Source organism: Mytilus edulis, chromosome 6 (genome assembly GCF_963676685.1).
Source record: "Mytilus edulis chromosome 6, xbMytEdul2.2, whole genome shotgun sequence".
NCBI lineage: Eukaryota > Metazoa > Mollusca > Bivalvia > Mytilida > Mytilidae > Mytilus > Mytilus edulis.
This window is the reverse complement of record NC_092349.1, coordinates 57,208,244-57,218,868: the sequence shown is the minus strand read 5'-3', so window position 1 is coordinate 57,218,868 and position 10,625 is coordinate 57,208,244. Positions and strand designations below refer to the sequence as shown.

At 39.2% G+C, this 10,625-nt stretch overlaps 1 protein-coding gene across 2 annotated transcripts; it reads right to left on the bottom strand.

Moving 5' to 3' along the window:
- Nucleotides 1-718: 718 nt before the first annotated feature.
- LOC139527941 (uncharacterized) lies at nt 719-5,563 on the bottom strand. 2 transcript variants are annotated; one of them, XM_071323633.1, is made up of 3 exons: nt 5,025-5,563; nt 3,339-3,488; nt 719-1,012 (listed from the first exon to the last, which is right to left on the bottom strand). In XM_071323633.1, exons 1-3 carry the CDS (start codon nt 5,162-5,164, stop codon nt 892-894), a joined length of 411 nt encoding a protein of 136 aa, XP_071179734.1. In that variant the 5' UTR covers nt 5,165-5,563; the 3' UTR covers nt 719-891. The 2 variants fall into 2 exon arrangements, with proteins under 2 accessions (XP_071179734.1, XP_071179736.1); XM_071323635.1 differs by having other exon boundaries at nt 3,343-3,488.
- Between the last annotated feature and the right edge of the window lie 5,062 nt (nt 5,564-10,625).

The window sequence follows — 10,625 nt, the reverse complement described above, 5'->3', positions numbered from 1 at the left end:
TAAACCGTCTGCTGACAAATTTGCACAGGTCTAGGGCATGATTGTTATGGGCCATTTTAGAGGAAATGCCTACCTCTACCACTGGTATAATGGCCCACGTGGAGAATCTCATAGTTTGGCCAGCCGGCAATAATTCAGATCGAATTCGTTGTATACCGTGACACCATATCCCCCCTATTAACCCTTTACTGACAAAATCTTACGGGTCTAGGGTATAAATGCTCTGGGCCATTTTAAAGGCAATAAGTACCTCTTCTTCTGGTATCATTGCCCACGTGGAAAATCTCTTCGTTTGGCCAGCCGGCAATAGTGCATTTTCGAATTTGTGATATACCAGGGTACCCCCCTTATACTTTTCTGACTAACTCGTACGGGTCTAGCGCATAAGTGCTATGGGCCATTTTAGGGCCAATACCAACCTCTACCTCTGGTATAATGGTCGATGTGGAGAATCTCTTAGTTGGGTCAACATTTTTAATTAATTCTCCATAGGCGACAATGGTAACGTTTTCCTCCATTGCTCAGTCCATATCGTTTACTTGAACATGTAGGATGGCTCATATCGAAGCTGATACATTTATACATGTTTGGTTAAATTTTCGGGGTGGCAAGTGAGATTACTTTTTTCGCAATTTGCTGGACCCCGGAAGATGGTGAAAAATGTCACTCTCCACATGAAATAATCCCAAAATTCTGATCATAAAACTCAATAAAAAAATTGTCCTTTCTAATAATTTATTTCAGGTCAAATCTACATATTTCTTTTCTCATCACATCAGCTCTATAAAACAGTTCTTATTGTTCATTTATGTCCATTTTTAAAATCACAGCATCCACAATTGTATCGCGGACTAATATTGTTTTTTAATTACGTCATCTGAGTTCCTCATCTCAAGGTCTATTAGGGACCCTGACCCATATTAGATCAGCAAATGTCAGATTCCACTTGTATTGCAGAATGAATTTCTTCGGTACACCTTTTCGAACAATTCTGTGAAGTTTTTTTCCGCATCTGAAATAAAATAAGTTAATTTTTAGTATTTTTAAGTAAGCATGCTTATTACTGTTCCTTATATCTTTTAGTAGAAAAAAAGCACAAAATCCATATGTTATCAATTCACAATTTAGACATTGATTAAGACTCTTCATAGCTTAAAGTGCCATTTAACAAACCTTCATTACCTAACTGACTTTATAAAAATCATCATGTTTAGATGATAAATCATGAAAATATTGTGTTTTTTACTGTAAATAAGGTAGATTTAAGGATTTTTTCACTCAGAAAATAATGTTTTTGATATTTATTTCTTTCATAGAAGGAATAGAACATTTTTATTTTTTAATAACTGTTAAGATCATTCACAGACAATTCTAAAACAGGTTTTAGTTTTAAAATCCATCAAGTAATAACCATTTTAGAGTTCTTTTTGTGTGAGTGTTCAAATAGGGAAAAATGGTGCTTTTCTTTAGTGAAGATAACATTGTGACGTCATCGCTTTTGTGACGTCATGACTTTATGATGTCATAATTTAGAATTATACAAACATAACAGAGTGTGTATTTATTCAATAATGAAAGGGAAAAGGAAAAGAAACCAATATAAGGTTGGTAACCAAGCCCATCTATTGCGTTGTGTATCCCTAACAACAGATCAAGGTTGTAGTGTTATTAATGGTGTTGCTCCATCTACAGCTCCATCTACACAGGTTTTAAAAAATTTATCTATGCAAGTTTTACCTGCACCACCTAAACATAAATTTTCTAATTCCACTACAGATTTGACTCCTAAAAACACCACAGAATCTGTCTGGTTACCCCGCCTTACAGAAAAGGAATTTAAGCTGTACTCAAAAGAGAGTTACGATAAAAAATCTTATGTAGCTCCCCAAACTGAAAAATGTGCGACTACAGTCAAACTACTCAGACCGCATAAATTGTCAGATGATTATTTAGATGAATATTTAGAGGAGAAAAGTACTGAAAATAGAACAGTAGATAGAGATCTTAATATTTTAATGATCAATAGTCTTATAATATGTCATTTAAATAAAAGTCCAAAGTGTGTTGTTCCACATTTTGAACTGGTACAAGAGACTCAATGGGGTCTTGGTTGGATTTGGAAAATGAAGTGTACCAAGTGTAAATTTATTTCAGAAAAATATAAACTATTTAGAGAAATTGACACAGGACGTGCTGGTCGCAAGAGTGCTACAATTAACTATGGGTTTCAGACTGGCGTGATAAACTGTAATATTGGTAATGATAGCGCGCGACTACTTTTAACTAGTTCATGTATTCCTCCTATGTCAAAAGGAACAATGCAGAGAATAACAAATACTGTTTGTGACAAGGTTGTAAAACTTGCGGAAAATGAAACCGAACAAGTGGTTGAGAGTTTCAGAAAGAGAAATGAAACCTTAGGGTTAAATAAAAATAGTCCTGTAAAATTACAAATGGATGGTACCTATCAGAGTGTGCATATAAAAAGTAGGCATAAAATGGGACAAAATGCATCACAAGTCATTGGTATTGCCTGTGAAAATGAAACTGACAATCATGATATCATTGGTTTTCACCTTGTAAACAAACTTTGCTGGGTTGGTGCATGGTTACGCGGTAAAGGTTATGACATTGAATGTCCTAATCACGAGTACTGCACATCAAATACAAATAGGTATGATCCTTTGAGTGAGAAGGATCTTGGGTATGAAATAGGTAAAAAAATTGCTAAACTTGATTTACTTGTGGACTATTGTACTACTGATGGGGATGCAAAAAGTGTACAAGGTCTACAAGAAGCAATGCAGGAAATATTTGACCCTTTATGGTCAGTAAATAGACTGGCAGATACTATTCACCGGGGTCAAAGTCAGTTCCGTGAGGTATTGCGAGCAAAATTTAGTGTCGGTATGTTCCCTGGAGCTACAAAGGCTCAGAGGAATGATATTAAAATAGCTTTTGCCAATGATTTAAAATTACGTTCACATGGTATAATGAAATGTTTATTTGCAAAATATAATGGTGACCGACAACAAATTTCAAAATGTTTGCCACGCATTGTTAAGTCTGTTGTGAATTGTTATAGTGGTAATTGTAGCGATACGTGTAGATGGAGCATAACACTATGTAATGGTGGTATAAAAACTAGTTGGTGGTACAAATCTATTAACCTTAGCAGTCATGGTTTACAAAATGGGTCTTTGAAACCAAATAAGACTGACAAATTATTAATAGAATCATTGTTAGAAATGAAACTGTCTCAGACCGCATTAAATCAGATGCAATTTTTCAGCAATACAAATAAGTGTGAGTCCGTCAATAGGACAATTTCTACATACCTACCGAAGAATAAGAATTTTTCTCGCAATGCCTTAGGCCGTGCATCTGCAGCAGTCTTGAAAGTCAATAATAAACGGGATGTTGCATTGGCTAAGACCCTAAAAGCTGTAGGTTGTGGTCTGGGTAGAAAGTCTCGTGCTGTAGTGGCTCTGAAAAAAATACGTAAACGTGAAATATATGATTGTGCATATCAAAAAAGTTTACGTGTCAAATTAAACAGGTTAAAAGCTCGTAAAAAACAGGCTATCGATTTCTTGTTAAACAAGAGAGTGCGAAACAGGTTGATTAGTGGATATAAAAAACATCAGTTAGAACCAAAGCTATGTCAGAATTCAAGTCCGAAAGAATTCGTTCCACAGCCAGGTTGTAGTTCATGGCCAGATTAACATTTATATTAAAAGGTTACACAATATGGTTTTCTTTCAGCCTTTCAGGAAGCATATGTAGTTATTTATTTATTTACAGAGAATACTAAACATCTTATATTATATTAAAACAAACACTTTTCAGGAATATATGAGCATGATATGAGTTAGTTGTGTTTTTTTTTAAATTAAAAAGTTTGTTTATTTTAAGTTTGTTATGAAAATGGGATAATGGTCCAAGACACTGAAATAAACCTTGTATCAGACAAAAAGACCACTTCATATCTCCCAATGCAATGCATCCAGCCACAGTACATGCATTTATTGGAAAACACATACCTTGAAACAAAATTATAAACAAAATAAAACCATGTAAAATGAATATTACAACATTAGGTCATTCACAGTTTGCCTTTGTAACTCGATGTCATATTTGGATTTCTTCCTTTCTGTTATTTTTTCTTTTGTTTTTTGTGAACTTATTTACTTAATGACTGTCATACTTTGTTCATTGATTTGTCTCTATGTTTCACTTTCATTTTTAGTTCTCTACCGCATGTTTACTTCCTGTGATCACCTGTTGATTGAATGACCCAGTTTTCTGACACAGTAATGAAACCATCAAGAGTTACTCCCCTTGCACTGTAAAAATTAGTAAACACTGGCGAAAAAAACCACATAAATGTTTGACTGAGCTTATAATCTTGCATAAACATGTTTGCCATGTTTGTTTCAGTGTCTTGGGGTATGAGGGTGGGCTTTTTTCCCATTTTCGTTTTTTACTTGTGTTAAAAACTTGTATTTTCAGAGATGATTAATGTGGAGGTAAAATGTGCAAGGTGCATATGTTTACTACAAAATCATAACAAACCACAATTTCAGATTCAGCATGCAGTTAGTATAGTGTGTGCCATGCACAATATGTGTGGTGCATTGGTGTGCAGCTACACATATTTTTCTTTGATTGTTAATCTCCCGAGGTTCTAAAACAATATGGTCTGTATTCACACACAATGCATTATGACAAAGGTGTGAAGCATCTAAATTTTTGGCTAAATCAGTAGATTTCAATTGCAAAATTTTTGCTAAACGTGCAACATTCATTTTAGTACGTTTGGCATTTGGGTATGTGACATTGATCATCCCTAGAATATAATTATTTCTCCTCTGAGTGGCCCCAGTCCAAATAATGCATGCCCCATTTTCTGCCTCTTCACTGTTTATAAGTATAAAATTGGTATATTTTTGATAAAAATCTAAATTATTGGTAGCCATTTTGTATTCTTTTTAATCAAATAGCACTAAAAGAGTGTAACTGACCTCGATTTCAGCAGCTCCCATCCGAAATTGTGATCATTGAACCATGAAACACTCCAACACCTTTGAAATAATAGTTCACAATTTGGGTCAACATTTTTAATTAATTCTCCATAGGCGACAATGGTAACGTTTTCCTCCATTGCTCAGTCCATATCGTTTACTTGAACATGTAGGATGGCTCATATCGAAGCTGATACATTTATACATGTTTGGTTAAATTTTCGGGGTGGCAAGTGAGATTACTTTTTTCGCAATTTCTGGACCCCGGAAGATGGTGAAAAATGTCACTCTCCACATGAAATAATCCCAAAATTCTGATCATAAAACTCAATAACAAAATTGTCCTTTCTAATAATTTATTTCAGGTCAAATCTACATATTTCTTTTCTCATCACATCAGCTCTATAAAACAGTTCTTATTGTTCATTTATGTCCATTTTTAAAATCACAGCATCCACAATTGTATCGCGGACTAATATTGTTTTTTAATTACGTCATCTGAGTTCCTCATCTCAAGGTCTATTAGGGACCCTGACCCAGTTTGGCGAGCCGGCAATAATTCAGTTCGAATTCGTTGTATCCGAGATACCATATCCCCCCTTTGAACCCTCTACTGACAAACTCGTACGGGTCTAGGGTATAAGTGCTATTGGCCATTTTAAAGGCAATAAGTACCTCTCCCTCTGGTATCATTGCCCACGTGGAGAATCTCTTCGTTTGGTCAGCCGACAATAGTTCATTTTCGAATTTGTGATATACCAGGGTACCCCCCTTATCCTTTCCTGACTAACTCGTACGGGTCTAGGGCATAAGTGCTCTGAGCCAGTTTATAGGCAATACCAACCTCTACCTCTGGTATGATGGTCGATGTGGAGAATCTCTTAGTTTGGCCAGTCGGCAATAGTTTAACTCGAATTCGTTGTAAACCGGAATACCATATCCCCCCTTTTAACCCTCTACTGACAAACTCGTACGGGTCTAGGGTACAAGTGCTATGGGCCATTTTAAAGGCAATAAGTACCTCTTCCTCTGGTATCATTGCCCACGTGGAGAATCTCTTCGTTTGGCCAGCCGGCAATAGTTCATTTTCGAATTTGTGATATACCAGGGTACCCCCCTTATCCTTTCCTGACTAACTCGTACGGGTCTAGTTCATAAGTGCTATGAGCCATTTTATAGGCAATACCAACCTCTACCTCTGGTATGATGGTCGATGTGGAGAATCTCTTAGTTTGGCCAGCCGGCAATAGTTCAGTTCGAATTCGTTGTAAACCGGAATACCATATCCCCCCTTTTAGCCTTCTACTGACAAACTCGTACGGGTCTAGGGTACAAGTGCTATAAGCCATTTTAAAGGCAATAAGTACCTCTTCCTCAGGTATCATTGCCCACGTGGAGAATCTCTTCGTTTGGCCAGCCGGCAATAGTTCATTTTAGAATTTGTGATATACCAGGGTACCCCCCTTATCCTTTCCAGACTTACTCGTACGGGTCTAGGGTATAAGTGCTCTGGGGCATTTTATTGGCAATACCAACATCTACCTCTGGTATGATGGTCGATGTGGAGAATATCTTAGTTTGGTCAGCCGGCAATAGTTCATTTTAGAATTTGTGATATACCAGGGTACCCCCCTTATCCTTTCCAGACTAGTTAGTATGGGTCTAGGGCATTAGTGCTCTGAGCCATTTTATAGGCAATACCAAACTCTACCTCTGGTATGATGGTCGATGTGGAGAATCTCTTAGTTTGGCCAACCGGCAATAATTCAGTTCGAATTCGTTGTAAACCAGAATACCATATCCCCCCTTTTAACCTTCTTCTGACAAACTCGTACGGGTCTAGAGTACAAGTGCTATGGGCCATTTTAAAGGCAATAAGTACCTCTTCCTCTGGTATCATTGCCCACGTGGAGAATCTCTTCGTTTGGCCAGCCGGCAATAGTTCATTTTAGAATTTGTGATATACCAGGGTACCCCCCTTATCCTTTCCTGACTAACTCGTACGGGTCTAGGGCATAAGTGCTATGAGCCATGTTATAGGCAATACCAACCTCTACCTCTGGTATGATGGTTGATGTGGAGAATCTCTTAGTTTGGCCAGCCGGCAATAGTTCAGTCCGAATTCGTTGTAAACCGGAATACCATATCCCCCCTTTTAACCCTCTACTGACAAACTCGTACGAGTCTAGGGTACAAGTGCTATAGGCTATTTTAAAGGCAATAAGTACCTCTTCCTCTGGTATCATTGCCCACGTGGAAAATTTCTTCGTTTGGCCAGCCGGCAATAGTTCATTTTAGAATTTGTGATATACCAGGGTACCCCCCTTATCCTTTCCTGACTAACTCGTACGGGTCTAGTTCATAAGTGCTATGAGCCATTTTATAGGCAATACCAACCTCTACCTCTGGTATGATGGTTGATGTGGAGAATCTCTTAGTTTGACCAGCCGGCAATAGTTCAGTTCGAATTCGTTGTAAACCGGAATACCAAATCCCCCCTTTTAACCCTCTACTGACAAACTCGTACGGGTCTAGGGTACAAGTGCTATGAGCCATTTTAAAGGCAATAAGTACCTCTTCCTCTGGTATCATTGCCCACGTTGAAAATCTCTTTATTTGGCCAGCCGGCAATAGTTCATTTTAGAATCTGTGATATACCAGGGTACCCCCCTTATTCTTTCCAGACTAACTCGTACGGGTCAAGGGCATAAGTGTTCTGGGCCATTTTATAGGCAATACCAACCTCTACCTCTGGTATAATGGTCGATGTGGAGAATATCTTAGTTTGGTCAGCCGGCAATAGTTCATTTTAGAATTTGTGATATACCAGGGTACCCCCCCCCCCCCTTATCCTTTCCAGAGTAGTTCGTATGGGTCTAGGGCATTAGTGCTCTGGGCCATTTTATAGGCAATACCAACCTCTACCTCTGGTATGATGGTCGATGTGGAGAATCTCTTAGTTTAGCTAGCCGGCAATAGTTCAGTTCGAATTCGTTGTAAACCGGAATACCATATCCCCCCTTTTAACCTTCTACTGACAAACTCGTACGGGTCTAGGGTACAAGTGCTATGGGCCATTTTAAAGGCAATAAGTACATCTTCCTCTGGTATCATTGCCCACGTGGAGAATTTGTTCGTTTGGCCAGCCGGCAATAGTTCATTTTAGAATTTGTGATATACCAGGTACCCCCCTTATCCTTTCCTGACTAACTCGTACGGGTCTAGGAAATAAGTGCTATGAGCCATTTTATAGGCAATACCAACTTCTACCTCTGGTATGATGGTTGATGTGGAGAATCTCTTAGTTTGACCAGCCGGCAATAGTTCAGTTCGAATTCGTTGTAAACCGGAATACCAAATTCCCCCTTTTAACCCTCTACTGACAAACTCGTACGGGTCTAGGGTACAAGTGCTATGAGCCATTTTAAAGGCAATAAGTACCTCTTCCTCTGGTATCATTGCCCACGTGGAGAATCTCTTTATTTGGCCAGCCGGCAATAATTCATTTTAGAATTTGTGATATACCAGGTACCCCCCTTATCCTTTCCTGACTAACTCGTACGGGTCTAGGAAATAAGTGCTATGAGCCATTTTATAGGCAATACCAACTTCTACCTCTGGTATGATGGTTGATGTGGAGAATCTCTTAGTTTGACCAGCCGGCAATAGTTCAGTTCGAATTCGTTGTAAACCGGAATACCAAATTCCCCCTTTTAACCCTCTACTGACAAACTCGTACGGGTCTAGGGTACAAGTGCTATGAGCCATTTTAAAGGCAATAAGTACCTCTTCCTCTGGTATCATTGCCCACGTGGAGAATCTCTTTATTTGGCCAGCCGGCAATAATTCATTTTAGAATTAGTGATATACCAGGGTACCCCCCTTATTCTCTCCAGACTAACTCGTACGGGTCTAGGGCATAAGTGTTCTGGGCCATTTTATAGGCAATACCAACCTCTACCTCTGGTATGATGGTCGATGTGGAGAATCTCTTAGTTTGGCCAGCCGGCAATAGTTCAGTTCGAATTCGTTGTAAACCGGAATACCATATCCCCCCTTTTAACCTTCTACTGACAAACTCGTACGGGTCTAGGGTATAAGTGCTATGGGCCATTTTAAAGGCAATAAGTACATCTTCCTCTGGTATCATTGCCCACGTGGAGAATCTCTTCGTTTGGCCAGACGGCAATAGTTGATTTTAGAATCTGTGATATACCAGGGTACCCCCCTTATCCTTTCCTGACTAACTCGTACGGGTCTAGGGCATAAGTGCTATGAGCCATTTTATTGGCAATAGCAACCTCTACCTCTGGTATGATGGTTGATGTGGAGAATCTCTTAGTTTGACCAGCCGGCAATAGTTCAATTCGAATTCGTTGTAAACCGGAATACCATATCCCCCCTTTTAACCCTCTACTGACAAACTCGTACGGGTCTAGGGTACAAGTGTTATGAGCCATTTTAAAGACAATAAGTACCTCTTCATCTGGTATCATTGCCCACGTGGAGAATCTCTTTATTTGGCCAGCCGGCAATAGTTCATTTTAGAATTTGTGATATACCAGGGTACCCCCCTTATCCTTTCCAGACTAACTCGTACGGGTCTAGAGCATAAGTGCTCTGGGCCATTTTATAGGCAATACCAACCTCTACCTCTGGTATGATGGTCGATGTGGAGAATCTCTTAGTTTGGCCAGCCGGCAAAAGTTCAGTTCGAATTCGTTGTAAACCGGAATACCATATCCCCTCTTTTAACCTTCTACTGACAAACTCGTACAGGTCTAGGGTATAAGTGCTATGGGCCATTTTAAAGGCAATAAGTACATCTTCCTCTGGTATCATTGCCCACGTGGAGAATTTCTTCGTTTGGCCAGCCGGCAATAGTTCATTTTAGAATTTGTGATATACCAGGGTACCCCCTTATCCTTTCCTGACTAACTCGTACGGGTCTAGGGCATAAGTGCTATGAGCTATTTTATAGGCAATACCAACCTCTACCTCTGGTATGATGGTTGATGTGGAGAATCTCTTAGTTTGACCAGCCGGCAATAGTTCAGTTCGAATTCGTTGTAAACCGGAATACCAAATCCCCCCTTTTAACCCTCTACTGACAAACTCGTACGGGTCTAGGGTAGAAGTGCTATGAGCCATTTTAAAGGCAATAAGTACCTCTTCCTCTGGTATCATTGCCCACGTGGAGAATCTCTTTATTTGGCCAGCCGGCAATAGTTCATTTAAGAATTTGTGATATAACAAGGTACCCCCCTTATTCTTTCCAGACTAACTCGTACGGGTCTAGGGCATAAGTGTTCTGGGCCATTTTATAGGCAATACCAACCTCTACCTCTGGTATGATGGTCGATGTGGAGAATCTCTTAGTTTGGCCAGCCGGCAATAGTTCAGTTCGAATTCGTTGTAAACCGGAATACCATATCCCCCCTTTTAACCTTCTACTGACAAACTCGTACGGGTCTAGGGTATAAGTGCTATGGGCCATTTTAAAGGCAATAAGTACATCTTCCTCTGGTATCATTTCCCACGTGGAGAATCTCTTTATTTGGCCAGCCGGCAATAGTTCATTTTAGAATCTGTGATATACCA

Bases quoted from the DNA above. Each gene is read 5' to 3' on its own strand.
- LOC139527941 (XM_071323633.1), bottom strand. From the start codon at position 5,164: ATGGAGGAAAACGTTACCATTGTCGCCTATGGAGAATTAATTAAAAAT. The intron at 3,489-5,024 runs GTCAGTTACACT...TATTTTTTTCAG, and splicing joins TGGGAGCTGCTGAAATCGAG to AGCCACTACAGCACGAGACT. The intron at 1,013-3,338 runs GTATGTAGAAAT...ATTTTATTTCAG, and splicing joins AAATTCTTATTCTTCGGTAG to ATGCGGAAAAAAACTTCACA.